Source organism: Mandrillus leucophaeus, unplaced genomic scaffold, assembly GCF_000951045.1.
Source record: "Mandrillus leucophaeus isolate KB7577 unplaced genomic scaffold, Mleu.le_1.0 Scaffold722, whole genome shotgun sequence".
NCBI classification, from domain to species: Eukaryota; Metazoa; Chordata; class Mammalia; order Primates; family Cercopithecidae; genus Mandrillus; species Mandrillus leucophaeus.
Genome location: NW_012107831.1, coordinates 463,294 through 482,376, shown reverse-complemented (window position 1 = coordinate 482,376; position 19,083 = coordinate 463,294). Strand labels below are relative to the sequence as shown.

Genomic DNA, 19,083 nt, shown 5'->3' with positions numbered 1-19,083 from the left:
TTTATCATAATGTAAAATTATTTTATTTATGTGTTTAGTGCCTATCTTTATTCCCTAAATGTGGTATCCTTGAAGGAAGACATTGTATCTATACCTGACATTTCCTGAAACACATTAGGGACTCAATAAATGTGTGTGGCTGGCCCGAAACAGAAGTGAGGAGAGAAAGAAACCATCTTGTTACAGTTGGTTATAGATTTGCTTGATGTCAATATGCATGTCATTTGAGCCATATTTTATAATAAAGAATAAAAGAGTAACTCTACAAACAACTGAAGAAAGGAGTATTTTTTTAGTTTATTTTAATGACCTTTAAATTTTTGGTGACTTTTACATTTGGAAAATTACATAAGGTAAATTATTTGTAGAGATTACAAAGTTAGCCATCCATATGATTGCACTTTTACTATAAGGAGATGCCACACAGTTCTCCGCCCTTGATGACCTCATATGATTTTGCTGCAAGCGAAAGCAAATAACAAAAGATGAGTATGAAGAAAATGTTGTATAAATAATTGCCACTCAAAAGTCATTCTTTAATTCCTGACAAATTTTGGATCTAAACTCAATGAGGACAAATTTGTGTAAGGATAAATTTATCAACTTATCACAGATGATGGAGAGTGACTTTAAGCAAATCATTTCTCTTCTCTGGTCTTCAGTTTCTTGATCTGTAAATTGAAAGACTCAGTCTAGTTGGACGTCTGATATTCCTTCTTCGCTGCAAGATTGCATGATTTTATGAGGTACATGAATCATTTCACATGTAAGTAAAAAATTAATTTACACTGTCGCACATATTCCAGTTTAACAAAATGAAATTATAATTGATATAATAAAAAGTAACTCATTTGATAAATCTCCTATATATGTTCTCATACTTTCAAAATTGATATTTTATTTTCTTTTGATTCTGGAAAGCAAATTAAGGTCAATTCTGAATATAATGGTAAAATGAATCACAACTCAGCTATTAAGAAAAATTATATATTAGCCTTCTTTATTTTCTTCTCTCTCTCTATTTTTTTTTTTTTTTTTTACAGGGTCTCACTCTGTTGCCCAGGCTGGAGTGCAGTGGTGGCGCAATCACAAATCATCACAGCCTCGACCTGCTGGGCTCAAGCAATCCTCCCACCTCAGCCTCCTGAATAGCTGGGGCTACAGGTGCACGCCACCATGCCTAGCTAATTTTTGTATTTTTTTGAACATGGATTTAGTTATGTTTCCCAGGCTGCCCTCAAACTACTGGGCTCAAGCAATCCGCCTATCTTGGCCTCCCAAAGTGCTAGGATCATAGGCATAACGCACTACACCCAGCCTCTTCTTATCTCTTACATTAATTTAAAAGATTAATAAATGCAAGGACAGTGTTTTAGATATAACAAAATATTAATAAAGACATTTATATTTTTATATATAATAAAACAATTAGTTTACCAACAATCAAAATAAAAATATCCTAAAGCCACAGATAAGGATAACCTGCAGTTGTCTTTATGTTCCTTTGTATAATTCCTTTTCTTTCAGAGTCCAGTCTTGGATCTAATCCAATTGTGATAAGAAGTCACTCGAGTATAGACACCTGGCTTATTCTTTTTACCACATTCATCACCCCAGCTTACTATTCCAACAAGATGCCAGATATTTCTGGAATCAGGGTAAGCTAGTGGTCCACCAGAATCATTCTAGAAGAAGAAAAGAAAAAAATATTTCTTGTCTTAACAAAAACTTTCCTTTTACCTCTCCTGTGGAGTTGTCAATACCTCCTGGGCATCGAAACCAATTCACTCTCTTTGGGCTTAGAACTCTGAAACCCTTAGGATTTTTTTTTAAACGCAAGACAGCTACAAACCAGAGTATATGGCCTAAAACTGCCAAATGTTGACTTGAGCAAACCAGAGTTTGACTTATATAATGAGTGCAGCTTGAATATGGAGAAGGTGACTTAGCTGCTTGCACTGAGCTTAAGCCTCTATGATGAAGCCTCTGAGGAACGAGTAACATAGGCACATGCTCAGACTCCTGATGCATTTCTGGATAAAGAGAAGACAACATTCTAGGTCTGCAGGTTGCCCAGAAAGTAGGACAAAATTCATCTTGCAAACTTCTTCTAAGTATTATTCTTTGTATGAAATCCTAGATTGGAAACTTCACGAGGGCAGGAGCGTGTTCACCTCCACATCCCTAGCATGTAGGCTAGTGTCTGGTACACAAATGGGATTAACATATTAATAGATTTCAGTGTATTGAAATACAAAGCTACTATGTCAATATCGTTAACACAAAAAAAATATTTTATGTGGATAAAAGCTTCCATTTGATTAACTGTTTGGGAGAAAACAATTGGTTAATGTAACTAGACATACCTGACATGCATCAGCTTCTCCTGACATAAATCCAGCACATAACATTGTATCAGTCACAAAGCCAGAGTATGCATACGGGGCATTGCAAATTTTGTTGTCAATAATCTTCAAAAAGGCTTCTTGAAGCATCACTGGAAATGAACCTAAAAGCAATAAGTACTGCATATTATGCAGATCTTAGACTTTGCTGGGACAAAGAATATCTACAGCATAAAGCAGATTCTCTTGGTCACCAACGGTCAGGCCAGTCCCAGGTTAGATTAGTCTCTTTCAGGTGTTTGTAATTGTTGGCTGCCTAACATAATTTCAATTTTTCCAATTCCTATTCCTAGAGATATTTTAGGAAGTGAAGACAATTTGACATCATGCTTTTTGTCCTACCACTTGGTTTTCTTTTCAGTATATTTACTGATTGATTAATGGCATGAGGGGATGATTGATTGATTAAACAGTTATTCCCATGCAGCTATTATGATTTTATAAAAAAAACTTACCATTCATGTTAAGTGTTCCCCATCCTGTAACAACAACACTGTCATTTTCTGAGAGCTTCATTTGGGCTTCAGGAAGACAAATCCTGCGAACGTACTTCGTAAAAGAAACTTCTTCAGCAAGCTGCACAAGGGCAATATCATCATGAAGCCCAGGACTGCTATAATTTTCATGAAAAATAATGTTTTGGACTTTCCGTGTCATATATGGTTTATTTACTACAATTCCAAAGTTGACAGTCCAATCTTTTGAATTATTTTTCCTAGAGGACACAATGTAATTAGAATACACTCAGTTTCTGGGTCACAACAGTGTTCGTAGTGGTGATTATCTCACAAATTTAAGGCATGAGGTTTCCAAACAACACTATAACCCACTGAAATTCTATTTGGAAAAATATCTTTGACATGGAGCTGTCGTAAATGTTGCAGTCACATAAAAATAATGCTGAGGACTCTGACTTGTCAGATTTCTGCAGATCCTTTCAAGTAGAGTCACTGATGTTTTCTCCTGCTTCTTCAGTTACATCCAGTTTCTGAACATTTAATTTGGTCAAGAATCACATGAGCATCCTCAATCCCATAAGTGAATGGGGTCCAAAATTAGTCTTATTGCCACATACTCTCAGTTTCAATAGCTACTTTTTTGACCCTCACCCTTCTACCACCCTCAAGTAGGCCCTAATGTCTATTGTTACCTTCCTTGTATCCATATGTACTCAATGTTTAGCTCTCACTTATAAGGGAGAACTGTGGTATTTAATTTTCTGTTCCAGCGTTAATTCATTTAGTTAGGATAATAGCCTGCAACTGCATCCATGTTCCTGTAAAGTCTATGATTTTATTCTTTTTATGGCTGCATAGTATGCCATGGTGTATATTATCCATATTTTCTTTATCCAGTTCACCATTGCTGGACATCTAGGTTGAATTAATGTTTTTGCTATTGTAAATACAGCTGTGGTGTACATATAAGTGCATATGTCTTTTTCGTAGAACTATTTATCTTCCTTTGGATATACTCAATTTTGGGGTCCAGGTTAAATTTTACATCAGATGGATATGCTGTCTTTCTTCTTCAAATTTCCATAGTACTTACTATCTTTGTAATACATGTCATGTTTACAACACTATGCAGCCTTGTACTTTTAATATATGACATTTAAATTTTTTCAACTAGATTATAAATTTCTGGATGGCAAGACAAGGAAGCACCTAGTAACTGGAGTCAGACATACTTGAATTCACATTCAATTTCTATTATTTAAGAGCTAGACTGGGCACGGAGGCTCATGCCTATAATCCCAGCAATCTGGGAGGCCGAGGCGGGCGGGTCACCCCAGGTCAGGAGTTCAAGACCAGTCTGACTAAAAAAAAACAAAAACAAAACAAAACAACAAAAACCAATCCGATTAACATGGTAAAACCCCATCTCTACTAAAAATACAAGAATTAGCTGGACACAGTGGCACGTGCCTGTAATCCCAGCTACTCGGGAGGCTGAGGCAGGAGAATCATTTGAACCCAGGAGAGAGAGGTTGCAGTGAGCTGAGATCGCGCCATTGCACTCCAGCCTGGGCAACAGAGTGAGACTACATCTCAAAAAACAAACAAACAAACAAACAAAAGAGCTGAGTGATCTTAGCCAAGATTTGTCACCTTTCCTGAGTGAGCCTTGGTTTCCTCATCTTCGAATAGTTTAAACTATACCTTCCGTACAGAATTGAATGTTGTGATTAAATGAAATGATGTTAAGTAAAGCACTTAATGTCAGGCCAAGGTACCTATTTGGAGAATGTTAATACTTCCATTCGCTTTTCTCTCCTTTCCCTAATTTAAACGCTTTTCCTGCTCTTTAATTATGCAGGTGATCGTAAATGTTCTATATGATTGTACATTTCATATAGTCTTGGTGAACTTTGACACATTAAGTTAACCCCTACATACTATCCAAAATAGTTTTGCACCCAGCATCCTTCATTTAGTCAAATGTTCAAACTTACTTAGCAAAGCAGTGAGCTGCAGATAATAGCCACCTGCTGCTGATCAGAGAGGCTCCACAGTAGTGATGGCCTTTCCATTGCATGCTGGCCTGCCATGGCCATGCCCCCAACAGGGCATTTTTTCCATTCACAATTCTGTTGTCAGTTATGATACTGCTGGCTAGTTGTCTCCCACAACCTAGAGAAAGGATTAATTTACACAAGAGCAGGTATCTTTGATTATGCATTATAAAAAATATATCATTAAAAATTACTTGAAACCCTTCAGTGATTATTCAACATCTTCTAATTGATGATGTTTCTTTCCTACAAGATATTCCTGTGTTGGTTCTGTATTCTATCTTGGTTTGAGTGGTTCTTACTTATCCTCTTTTCCAGTCTCAAACATCTTTCAACCACTATCTTTTGTTGTGTCTATGTGTTATAACTCTTGTCTCTAAGCAGATTCTTGAAGGTGGAAACTTTGCCTCATTGGTGTCTACATCTTGCATAGTATATGCACTGCTGTCTGTAAGACACCATGTGAACAAAAGATACTCCATAAATATCCATGGAGTGAATGAATGCATGAATGTACCTTGTGGACAACAAGATACTCTAAAGAGAATGTATTTAAAAGATGTAACCGGACAGTGATGTGCTCCCATTAGGCCCAGCTAATTGGGAGGCTGAGGCAGGAGGATTACTTGAGCCCAAGAGTTCCCGGCGTAGTCCATTATAATTGCACCTGTGAATTGCACTACAGCCCACACAACATAGCAACATCCCACCTCTAAAGCAAAAAATAATAATAATGTTTAAGATGCAGAACTGTTTTTATCTTTAATAAACATATTTTATATAGCCAGGTTTTATATTTTCTTCTTATCCTAAATTGTCATTTCCTTCAGTCTTTCTCATTTTAACATATTTAAATATGATACTTTTCACTCACAATTTTATTATTTGGAATCAATTCTTATTTAACTTTTTATATATGTTTAAATAAATGTTAAAATTAATAGACCAGTGTTTTTCAAAGAGAAATTCTAAGTCAATATCTAGTATATCCAGTAATTCAGAAAGTGTGTTATGGGATTTCCACATGATATATTTCAAATATTTTTAATAGAAAAATAATGAGAAAATACCTGTGAGTTCATCAAATTTATAATAAAAAGGTCCTTAACTTACAGTTGTTGGTAAGCATTTCAGAAGCAGCCTTGCTGATTTCTGAAAGTGAAACACAAAACAAAATATAAAATTGACCAAATACCACCAAGCAATTGACTTCAACCTAAGAACATAAATGCTAACTTTCCTAACCCAATATTGTCCAACATTTAACTATTTGGAGTAGTTCAGGTATTTTCAGCCCCTCTGACTCTTATTTGTTATATTAGAGCCATCTCTCCATATCTCTGCTAGGTAGCCTAGAAAAAGAGAAAAAGGAATAAAAAACAAAAATCAGTTTTATGATTATTGAAGTAAAATATTCAGTGCTGTAAGAAGCTGGCACCCTTACAAATATTTTTAAGAGATCTTGGCAGGGATTTCTTCCCCATGATAATTCTCTTTACTCTGAAATGCCGAGAATTATATACATTTTAAGGAAAAGTGTCCCAATTAAAATTATACTTCATCGGGCCTATCCTGCTTTTTAGGGAAATCTCCTTACTAAGAATGAATCATGAAATTTTGAGACCTTAAATTTAAATCTTTGTCCTATTGATAAAAGACTTCAGAGAGAAGGAGAAGAGGAGGAAACTAAAGAAACACCAGAAAATGATGACTATACTCTATGGGACACAGAAAGAGAGTAAACAATGTATCCCTCTTTCCCAAAAGCTACTCACAGAAAAATTTTATTGCTCTTTTGAAAAGTTATACCTCAGGTTCACTTCTTACTAGTGATTCACTGGTAACGGGATCTTTATTGTGTGGCAAAGGAGCAGTAACTGGCAGATGTTGCTGGCCTTTCAAGTTCTCAAGGATGCTAGGATTAATAGTCTGGCTCCAAGAACCATGAAACTGGACTCTGAAACCACGTGCTTATCACCTAGCTGGCCTTTTAACAATCCAAGTGACAGTTTCAAGACCTTTGCAGAACCTTCACGATCTTTACAAACTTTACTTTCTGTAAAGAGGCAAAATCTTATCATTTTCTTCCCTTGTTTTCTAGGGAATTTTCCAGACAATTTTTTTTCTTTAAAAGTGGTATTACTCCAGTTTTCTCACAAGAATCGATAAGAACTCGCATCCCCAACATTGTTCTTACTCCTGCAGTCTCCTTACTGAAACACCAAGAAAGCCCTAAATCTGCTTTCTGTCATGAGATCCTGGCAAAAGTAGGGAGAAGAAAAGAAAAATACTTTGCCTGGGCTCCGTGGCTTATGCCTGTAATCCCAGCATTCTGAGAGGCCGAGGCGAGTGGATCACAAGGTCAAGAGATTGAGACCAGCCTGACTAACATGATAAAACCCCTTCTCTACCAAAAATACAAAAAAATTAGCCAGGCATGGTGGCAGACGCCTGTAGTACCAGACTGAGGTGGAGAATTGCTTGAACCTGGGAGGCAGAGGTTGCAGTGAGCCGAGATCGTGCCGTTGCACTCCAGCCTGGGCAACAGAGCAAGACTCCATCTCAAAAAAAACAAAAGATACTTCAGTTAGAACCCTTCACCCCCTTTCCCATGCATAATAGCCAAACCCTTCCAAACTTACATCCATGCTTGCAATGTAACCCTCATTCCTATCATTCTTGAGACAGTGATTCCTTGGCACTGCCCTTTCCACTACCAAGTCATTGCTAGGAGTGACGGAGTTAGGAACGCATATTTTTTTCCCAAATTACTAAAACTCTTAGTTCACTTTTTAGTACTTTTAAAAAAATAATACAGAAAAAAATCTATGTAATAGAAAATAATGGAAATAAGTCAAATACCCTTGAGTTTAATGGAAGCGGGAACTGCATTCCAGGATGCCATGTTGTTTTTCAACATCTGATGTAATATAGCCTTGATTTTAGTCCTCATGCTAACTCTCTCTGCTGGAGGAAACTTGAATTTCAGCTGTAACTGTACATTTGAACCATTGGCATTAGGCCTAGAAACAACAGAAATTTTTTAATGTACTGTTTCTTGATCTTTTAGAGGTTTTGTGAACATATTAAATTTCACACATTTTAATTATCACATTTTCTTTACATATATTAAAGAAAAATATACAGATACTATCTAAACATGTATAAAATGCAAAGATACGTAAAAAGTCTTCTAGTATGTCTAGTTCAGACATACTATTCAAGGAAGAAAATATAGACCACAAACTAAAATCAGAATATTTCAAACACCTACAGGAAATGGAATACTGGCCAAGAAATGATTGGCATGAAGTCTTACTATAATACAATAAAAACCAGCGCTCTCATACAGAATTTCTCTAATAACTTCATTTTAGAGAAAGAGATCAATGAGAAAGTAAAGGTAGGGCAGGGAAGCATTCAAAACACAATTTCCAGCATGTGTTTAGAAGCCAGTGCTAAACTTCTTGCCATGGTTTTTTTATACATAACCAGTCTGCCCCCAACAGATCTATGCAATGAGAAAGCTCAGAAAGAGTATTCTAAAGCATGAAGAACACCTTGATTATATATTCAGTAAACTATTTTTATTAATCGGGAAAAGAGATTAATTCATTTTGGAAGACTTTCAAACCAAACCATATCAATCAGAATTTTTGAAAATATCCATAATTTCACTTTCAAATAATCATGATCAATTATAGGGTCTTTGAAGGTTTTTGTCTGTAGGTAAGTAGGTTGGTTAGGTCAGCTGGATTTTTTGTTTGTTTTGTTTTGAGAGTTCAGAATTCCCCAGAATAGATATTAACAATTACCAATTACAAGTGAGCTCTACCCTCATTACTCTTCCCCCAGACACCATACCTTCCTCCCTGCATCCCTCCCTACCACCACTATCTTCAGGCATCCTTCATAGGTATGTCTATACAGATGTTATCTTAAAATATTGTCTTTGTTCCACAGTCATTGCAAGAATGAAAATTATTAAGGAAACTAAATAGGATGCTTTTAGGTAAGGTATGGGCTAAAAACAAACCAGTTGAATTATTTGTTTTCCATGGAGTTATAATTATCTTTCATCATAACAGTCAGTTAGGACTGACCACCACCAATAACCTTGTAATTGTTTTGCAGGTATGAAGATTAAAGATTTGTGTATAACGACTCTTGTCTAGAACAGAAATTTGCTAGATACAGTGATACTTTCATTCATGGAGAACTTGATTTTTCTTTTTCTTTTTCTTTTTTCTGTTTCCTTCGTTCCTTCCTTTCTTTCTGTTCCTTTGTTTCTATTTTTCTTTATGTTTGTTTTTTGGTGGTGTTGTTATCTAAAATCAAGGTTGTATGATATATCACCTACTTTCATAAAATCTTGAATGAACTTGTACTTACAGAAGTTTGATGACCTCAGATTTGATATATTCCTTATATATACTGGAATTTTGAAATGCATTTAACATCTGACAAGAGAAAAAAGAGTCACCATATATATTTCAATCAAATTTATGATAAAATTAACTTTAAAAATCTCTGATTTACCTTAGTCTCAATATCTTTGCTTAGATTTGTGCTGGCTTGTGAAGCTGCATTTTCACAATTGTCATTGTACGTGACTCCAGAAATATGAAAATCACCTTGATAATAATAAGTCTTCTCTGCAAAATTAAGAAAAAAAAAAAACCTCAATGAATTTTAAAGTGGAAAGTGACTTTAAAGCAATTTATACCTCTGCCTCAACATTCAACCCAGCTTTAGAAATAATCCATTTATACCTCTGCCGCAACATTTATACCTCTGCCTTAACCATTTATAGCTCTACCTCAACATTCAACCCAAGTTTAGAAAAAAATCCAAGGGAGGGAGAAAAATAAAAGGAGAGGAGTGAACAATAGTTTATTCCAGAAATGGCAACTCCGTATCGTTCATTCAATGACCCCCCCTTTCCCTTTATGTGATAATAGACATTACTGTCCTGCCAAGTCCAGATATACCCTCAGCACTCTTCTCAAAACAGCAATGCCCGCAATCACTAACAATCCACCTGAGTATGCACTAGAGATAAAACATCTTTTACAAGTATAGTCTAAACTCAGCCTAGCAATTACCCAATTAATCTTTCTAAGCAATTTTAATACAGGAAACATACAAGCATCAGTCATCCTTCACTTTCTGGATGATATACACTGTCTTGCACCCTTTTGCATGCCCTTTGCCTGCTGGCCTGGTTTCTATTCCTTGATGTTATTCCTGGAGGACTCCATGGTGCCATTATTATTATTATTATTATTATTATTATTATTATACTTTAAGTTCTGGGATACATGTGCAGAACTTGCAGATTTGTCACATAGGTTTACACGTGCCATGGTGGTTTGCTGCACCCATCAACCTGTCACCTACATTAGGTATTTATCCTAATGCTATCCCTCCCCTAGACCCCCACCTCCCGACAGGCCCCGGTGTCTGATGTTCCCCTCCCTGTGTCCATGTGTTTTCATTGTTCAATTCCCACTTATGAGTGAGAACATGCGGTGTTTGGTTTTCTGTTCCTGTGTTAGTTTGCTGAGAATGATGGTTTCCAGCTTCATCTATGTCCCTGCAAAGGATATGGACTCATCCTTTTTGTAGCTGACTAGTACTCCATGGTGTATACGTGCCATATTTTCTTTATCCAGTCTATCATTGATGGGCATTTGGGTTGGTTCCAAGTCTTTGCTATTGTGAACAGTGCTGCAATAAACATAAGGGTGCATGTATCTTTATAGGAGAATGATTTATAATCCTTTGGGTATATACCCAGTAATGGGATTGCTGGGTCAAATAGTATTTCTGGTTCTAGATCCTTGAGGAATCACCTCACTGTCTTCCACAATGGTTGAACTAATTTACTCTCCCACCAACAGTGTAAAAGCATGGTGCCCTTTTATTTCTCTACAGCATATGATAGGTGGTGCTTGCTGTGTGTCACAAGGTCTCATATCTCCATCTTTTCCTTTCCCCAAATATAAACTGCTTCACCTGGTACATTAGGTCACCACAATTTAAAACAGGACCAATCTTTTAAAAATAGGAACTGCCCAGATGCGGTGGATTATACCTATAGTCCTAGCACTTTTTGAAGTCGAGGTGGGAGGATTGCTTGAGTCCAGGAGTTCAAGACCAGCCTGGGCAACATAGTGAGACCCTGTCTCTACAAAAAATTTTAAAAATTACCAGGCATAGTGGCACACGCCTGTAGTCATGCTACTGAGGAGGCTAAAGTGGGAGAATTGCTTGAGCCCAGGAGTTCAAGGCTATAGTGAGCTGTGATTGCACCACTGCACTCCAGACTTGGTGACAGAGTGCGACCCCCATCTCAAAAAAAAACAGGAACTAATATGAAACAATACCCTGTTTTGTTTAAGTAATTAGCCATTCCTGTATTTTGAGAGCACTTGTGCTTTTGATCCACCTTTACCATACACCACGTAGTCGCTAAGTGACTGAAAAGTATGATCTCCTGAGCTGAAATAATTTGTTACCCTGTAAGTTAGAAATAACTTTAAAATAAAATAAAATAAAATAAAATAAAAACTGGTTTCCTGTATTTCCACTGATTCCTATATTTTTCCTTATGGTAACCAGTACATACAAAAGCCCCAATGCCAAAGTCTGTCTGAGAAGTTTCCTGAAAAGACAAATGCATATGAAGCTAGAGGAGCTAGTTCCAGCCCCATCACAAATCAGCTGTGCTGTCTTGGTGTATTTAACCCACTGGGATTTTCTTTATTAATCATAAAAACTAAATAGCAGCCTGGTGCGGTGGCTTGCGACTGTAATCCCAGAACTTTGGAACGCGAGGCGGAAGGATTACTTGAGGTCAGGAGTCCAAAACCAGCCTAGCCAACATGGTGAAACCCCATCTCTACTAAAAAAAAAAAAAAAAGAAAAAAAAAGAAAAGAAAAATTAACTGGGAGTGTTGATGCATGCCTGTAGTCCCAGCTACTTGGGAGGCTGAGGCAGGAGAATCATTTGAATCTGGGAGGTGGAGGTGGCAGTTAGCTGAGATCGTGCCACTGCATTCCAGCCTTGGCAATAGAGTGAGACTCCATCTCCAAAAAACAAAAAAAAACAAAAACTAAATTACAGTAAACTCTAAGACCCTCTTCTTTCTACTATTTTATCATTTTCGTCTGTGAAGTTTGTCACCAAATGAACTAAAGTAAATAATTAGAATCTGCTAACTTTGTGTTACACCCAGAATGCTGAACCAGGGTATTTACAAGTAGTTAGATTAATTTGTCAAAAGTCTCATACATCATGCCCAGATTCCAAGAAACCATTATGTTTAGATTTCTGATTCCAGTTATGATTTTACTGGAGAATTCTATCAGTTCAAGGTACCATTTTACAATTAATTTTCACTTGATTATTATTATGGATTGAATTGTGTCCTCTCCAAAATTTGTATGTTGAAGCCCTAAACACCAATGTAACTGTATTTGGAGACATGATCTTTAAGGGGGAATTATGGTTAAATGACGTCATAAGGTTGAGACATGAATCCAATAGGACTAGTCTCCTTATAAGAAAAGAAAGAGAGACCACATCTCTCTCTCGTGCATGCTCTCTCTCTCTCTCTCTCTCTCTCTCTCACTCACTCACTTCATGCCATCTCCCAAAATACACACAGAGGAAAGGCCACAGGAAGGCACAGTAAGAATCCAGCTATTTGCAAGCCAGAAAAGAGGTCTCCTCGGAAACCAACCAGCATATTGGTCTTAAAAGTCCAGTCTCCAGGATTGTGAAAAAATGTCTGTTGTTTAAACTAGCCAGTCTGTGGATTTTGATATGGCAGCTTGAGCTAATATAATTATTTAGATAAACTGAATGGAAGTCTATTCCATATTCTATACTGTGGTCAGTGATTTTCAGTTTTACAGACATAGAAACAGTAACTTTTACATAGTAAACTGCCCTCCATTTCAAACTTTATAAAGTCTTTTTTCTTAAGATAGACATTATTTTATTACCTCTCTAAAACACTGTTTTATACTAATAGATTGTAACACCACCTATATATCATAATCACTACAGACTTTCCAAAAGCCATGCATGGGTAGGTCCTGCCCTGGTCCAGCTGAATCAGCTAACCTAAGGGTAGGCCCTAGGGAATAAACACTACTTCAAAAGCGCTCGACAGCTGATTCTGAGAAGAAGGTAGGGTTTGGAACTATTAGATAAACTATCTGAAGAATGATGAAATTGGTTATACATGTGTATATAATCTTTTGGTAATAACATTGTTAAGTAAAACGGTTGAGAAAGAGATGAACCAAAGTCATTCTAGAATAATGATCTTCATGAAATACTTATTTCTGAGTTAATCGAAAAAGTGGAAACTCAAAAGTTTAAAAAAAAAATGATTGAGAAATAATAGATGTATTTAGACAGGGAAACTAATTTCATACTACTTCAATGAGGGATTACAATAGCTGCCAATCAGCTAATTTCATACCACTTAAATGAAAGATTACAATATCTGTTATCCAGCTTAAGTTGTTCTCAATATTAACAAATATTATATTCGTTCCTAAGCCAGAGTCCTAGAGCAAAAATCCATCTTTCAAACTGACTTCAAACAACCTTTACCACAGAGTTTGTGCCCATTTTTACTTCACAAGGAGTGCAGTTCAAGTAATTCAACTTTAAGCAATTTAAGCTACTCTAGCCTTATATCTGAAATAGTAGGTGGTTGATCATGTAGAGGCATTCAAGGGTGAATTCTCATCCCATGCACCTCCTGCTCCAGCCAGGGTGCTGTAGTTCCCCTTTGTACCACTCCTTTCCATTAAGACACTGCTTCCCCAGGAAAGGGGACCTGTTAAGATGGAAAGTGTATATTGAAAAACTGGATGCATTCACAAGGGCTTGATTTTGAAAACTCAGAGCGCTGTCCTTAAGGAAATTTTGTGAAGAATGTTATTTTTTAATGAGTAGAGGGAAAGAGAGGACAAAAAGATACAGATTATGAAAATTTCATGGATAGATATGGCAGACAGGAGATTGAGCACCCATTACCCTTCTGAAAGACAGGTCTTAAGAGGACTGAGGAGAAACAAAGGAAAAGAAGCCAGGTTGAAAGAAAAAATGCCATTTTTGCTAAGTCAGCCAAAATTTATCGACATTGCATTATTGTATAGGGTTACGTATTTCAGAGATATAAAACTCAGAAAAATCATGATAAACTAGTATAATTACTTAAACTATTAAGTATATTAATATTAAGATTTTAAGCAAGCTATGCTACTTAAAAGCTTGTGATATCAAGCAAGTCACTTTACTTTTCTGAGCCCCAGTGTACTGTTTGTGAAAATAAGGATACTAGTAAAATCTGTCATCCCTAGCTCACAGGATTATTGGGAAGATAAAGTGGAACAATGGATGTCAAGTTTATTTTCAAACATTAAATAACTACACAAGTTTAAGGACTTATTTTTCAGAAAGGTTAAATAAATTGGAAACTAAGCTTTGTGAGTATACTGTAATAAAAGTTTTAAAGCTAAAACTATGTTTGGGCAAACATTTAGCCATTCAACCATGCTTGACTATCTACTATTAAAAGAGTTATTTGTAGATTTATAGATTTTTCATTGCTACTTATTCATCATATCCTAATAACCAATAGCAGAATTGAGCCAAGAAGAGAAGGAATCTCTAAAGTGTGAGATATATTTACTACAGGATGTAACAATTCAACTATAAGCCTACTATAAGCTCCTTTAATGACAATGAATATTGACATCAAAGCATTGAACATTTGTCTTGCTCATACCTCCATAGTTGGTGACATAACTTACAAAGAGGCCTCTGATTCAAAAAATTTTATAAACTCCTGTGTTATAATAAACTGTGTTGAAATAAAATAGTAAGTAAATAAGAAAACTCCCAAGAAGAAATTTAATGTTCATGTTTTGCTTTTTCAATTTTTAAAACTAAAAGATTTATAGCAAGGATGAAAATTGAAAAAAATCTATACTGACCAACTGCCAGAAAATGAACCAGAAGACCAATAGTTACTCCCAAGATTGCTGCCACTCCAAGAAAAGTAAAGATCGTAGTCCACAGTGGCCAAGATCTTTGGGAAGATATGCCATGCCTATGAAAGAGGAAAAAATTGGTTCAAATCAGATAATAACAATCAAAATCTACCTGCCTCTCCTTCAACTCATAGTACATGAATTGTAATTTATACATTAGCCCTTTATGCTACTTGAAAACCTAGAAACCTCAAATACCTCAAAGAGGATAGACCATAATGCTCATTCACTTAACAAATCATTATTGAGCCCAGGTTAGCTACTGGAAATATATCAATAAGCAAAATAGACATGATTTCTGTCCTCATGTTGCCAAAGAGAAATTGACTTGCTTTTTTAAAAAACTAAAGCAGGTTGCAAAACATTAGTTGTAGTCTGATTGTATTTTTGTAAACTCCAGCCATATCATGTACAGGGACATATAAAGACTTGTAGACACAATTAAATACATAATATAACAAGTTTTAATTATAGGTTTGATAAATGCGGATGGAAACACCATGGTGTCAACTGCAGTAATCTCTATGTAATAAAATTATAGATTTTTTGTTTACTTTTAACTTAACTATATTTTCTAATTTTTCTTTTTTTAATTTTCTTTCTTTTTTTTTTTTTTTCTTTTTTGAGACAGAGCCTCACTCTGTCACCCACGCTGGAGTGCAGTAGTACAATCTCAGCTCACTGCAACCTCTGCCCCACTGGGTTCAAGTGATCCACCCACCTCAGCCTCCTGAGTACCTGGAACCACAGGGGTGCACCACCCTACCCAGCTATTTTTTTGTATCTTTTTAATAGAGTCAGTGGTCTCATCATGTTGCCCAGGCTAGTCTCAAACTGCTGAGCTCAAGCAATCTGCCCATCTTGGCCTCCCAAAGTGCTGGAATTACAAGCATGAGCCACCACCCCTGGCCTATTTTCTATAATGTTTCTCCAACAAATGTAAATTATTTGCATAATATAAATTAATAGATTAGTTAGTTGTTTTATCATCAAAGCCAATCAATTAGATGAAAGAGAATTAGAAAATATGGTGGTTCGGCATCATACAGATAAAGCAGTGTATGGTTACAGTTACATTGTATAGCCACACTAAGCTTAATCTACATGAAGTTTGAACTCTAGTTATTTTTCATATCTTGAGAGATTATGTTATATAATTGTCCATTGGAGGAAGAGCTGTAACATAAACATTCATGATTTCAAATTCAAAACATCCTCAGCTGCTTCTTCAATCTCTATTCTGTATCATTCTAAATAAACCTTGCAAAAGAGAAGAGTTTGTAATCAGGGAACATATTTGGTGAATTACATATTTCCTGTGAATATGTGAACCTTTTCGTTCTCATCCCATCCAGGACCAACTGACTTTTAGGTAGATACATCTTTGTTTCTGTTTTTTTAGCATTACCTTATACAACTGTGCAACTCCACCTAAACTTGTTTCCTCTTCACTCTGTTCTACATTCTTAATCCTACCTCTTCCTTATACGTCTTTGTCTCTTTTGATGACTTGTTAATTAGTGTTTCGCAGAACCAACATTATTTGTCAAAGCTCTTCAAAGAAACTCCTTCTTTCAGACACATTTCATGTAGTTTTTCATACCAGAATTCTGTTGTTTAATATCAGCCTCAGATAAAAAGCCTACTCGGGCATAGCATTTTTAATACAGTATTTATAACTTTATTAATATTTGATAACATGTTTCTTTTAATGGCTATAAAAGTGCACTGTGACAGTAAGGTCTTAAGTTTGTTTTGGATTAGCTAGTTATAACAGTCTGGTAGCTCAGGCTTTCTGAGACATTCATATTAGTCTAAGAGACTAAACATTAGGTAGCCTAAAAAATTATTCTAAGTTCTGAAATGGTTTCAGAATAATCACTGCTTTACCCAGCTTAAAAGAGATTTTTCTCTAAAAACTCGTTTTGGATGCTCTGAAAATTTCTGAAGAGTACATATTATTGACTATAGTTCTGATATGACTTTTTCCCCCTCCCATGGCTTTCTCTTGTCAAAAATAATTTAAAATATTATTTTATATCTAAAAGAATACCGTTAAGTTTGTGATTAACTCAACCCTTCCTCTAATAAATGTAGCCTCTAGGAATTTATTATTATTTTTGAAAAATAACTGCACTTTTAAAAATTATGTTCTAAATATCAAAAAATGTCCATTCATGAAATAATTTACTCTAATTTACCAAATTAATTTTTGGCAACAGTTTTTTCTAAAGGTAGGCATTTGCATTACAAGATGAATCCTTCATTTAACAAAGAAAATAGGTTAAAAATTAATCTTCAATGAATGTACCCAACTTAACTAAACTATGATTGCCTCACTTTTAGAATGAATCTACTTCAAATAAGAGTTCATTGCTGGCTGCGCACAGTGACTCATGCCTGTAATCTCAGCACTTTGGGAGGCCGAGGCAGGAGGTTCACTAGAGGTCAGGGGTTTGAGACTAGCCTGGCCAACATGGTGAAACCCCATTTCTACCAAAAAATACAAAAATTGGCTGGGCGTGGTGGCGAGCACCTGTAACCCCAGCTACTCGGGAGGCTGAGGCATGAGAATCGCTTGAACCCAGCTCCATCACAGGGGAAAAGAATAAAAGAAAGCTCATTGCCATTGTGGCATAACCGTTTGCCTTAATCAACTTGCAATAATCATGTTAATCAAAATCATAGTAAGTACATTACTTACAATTTTAAAACATCAGTCTTGTTGTAATTGTACCCTTACAGTCCATGCCAAATATCAATTCCTAGGTTAGATTTCCTTTTAACCACTTTTGGGCATTGCTTTAGGAGTTAAACAGCAAAGCATTAAAAAATATATAGTTTTCATTTATTAGAACTTCATTTATAGACCATTTGAATTAGATGCACCTGAATTATCTCATATAATGAAATGTGATAAAGCACAATTGTGGTGCAAAATTCTTCAAATTCTATAAAAATAAATCTTTTTCCATAGAAGACTTTAAATCATTAGGGTGAGAATTGTGCATAAGGAGCAGAGAAGTGTAATGATCAAACGGGTAATGGCCTCTATCTTCACTTTCTCCTGGAACTTTGGAAAAAAGAGAGTCTACAAAAGGAAGTCATTTGAAAATTTATGAAGTTTTGAGAACCTGCAGTTTGCTGGTTGCTAATTCAAAATCTATATTGGAAAGTACATTATTTCAAAATCTATAATGGCATTCATATTTTTCATTATTCCTAAGAAAACCTTTTAATATTAGAAAATTTGATTTCAATTACATTACTAGAGAACAAAAATGGTAGTGTTTTTATGAGTGATTATAAAAGAAATGCCTCATTTCCTTAAGATTTCAGGTCAATTATATATTTATACTCTTTCCCAGTAAGCAAAATTTTGCTGAATTATTATTTTTCTTTTTAACTTTTGAAAACTTTCCCAGAGATGTCAAAGGGCCTGTAGACCTCAGACAATAGCGTGTTTCTTGACAGTGTCCAGAAATAAAAACTGAATTCTAAAAAGCAATCAATTAACAAAAAACTAGAACCCACTTAATGGCAACTTGCTAAACTTTGCAGACTTACTCTCCCCAGTGAAATCCCCTTTACCTGTACATAATGTTCTGATGTTGTGGCAGTATCAGGTATAATGGTGGTAATGATGATGATGAAGATAACGATAACAGTGATGATGCTGGTAATAGTGATGATAAAAGTTACAACCTTCTGATGTAGCTTTTGACTTATGTGCTACATCCAGTGTTGCAGCTTGGTTTTTATGGGCTGGGAAAGATGTAGCGAACAACTAAGATGAAACTTGTCTGACTAGTGTTAATGACAGTCATATTTCTATAGTTTTAAGATAGGAGTCACCCCAAGAATGACAAATTTCCTTGACTTGGCGATTTAGAAAAAATTACAGTCCAGTTTGGTCACCTAAGATGTACAACCAGGAAATAGCTTTGGAGTATATAGGGGTAATCCTAACTCTGTATTTTACCAATTCCATTATACTACCTCGTCCCTTCTCAATTGAAACTAACTATAACTAGTTAAAAGTTTCCGATAAATGTCTTTCTACAATATGTCAATTTTAATATG

At 35.7% G+C, this 19,083-nt stretch overlaps 1 protein-coding gene across 2 annotated transcripts; it reads right to left on the bottom strand.

Moving 5' to 3' along the window:
• Positions 1 to 273: 273 nt before the first annotated feature.
• Positions 274 to 18,760, bottom strand: TMPRSS11B (transmembrane protease, serine 11B). Of its 2 annotated transcripts, XM_011965387.1 has the most exons (11): positions 18,592 to 18,760; positions 14,944 to 15,059; positions 9,460 to 9,575; positions 9,313 to 9,380; positions 7,783 to 7,943; positions 6,034 to 6,072; positions 4,861 to 5,038; positions 2,861 to 3,120; positions 2,367 to 2,509; positions 1,487 to 1,685; positions 655 to 671 (listed from the first exon to the last, which is right to left on the bottom strand). In XM_011965387.1, exons 1-10 carry the CDS (start codon positions 18,597 to 18,599, stop codon positions 1,524 to 1,526), a joined length of 1,251 nt encoding a protein of 416 aa, XP_011820777.1. In that variant the 5' UTR covers positions 18,600 to 18,760; the 3' UTR covers positions 655 to 671; positions 1,487 to 1,523. The 2 variants fall into 2 exon arrangements, with proteins under 2 accessions (XP_011820776.1, XP_011820777.1); XM_011965386.1 differs by having other exon boundaries at positions 274 to 1,685.
• Positions 18,761 to 19,083: the final 323 nt, after the last annotated feature.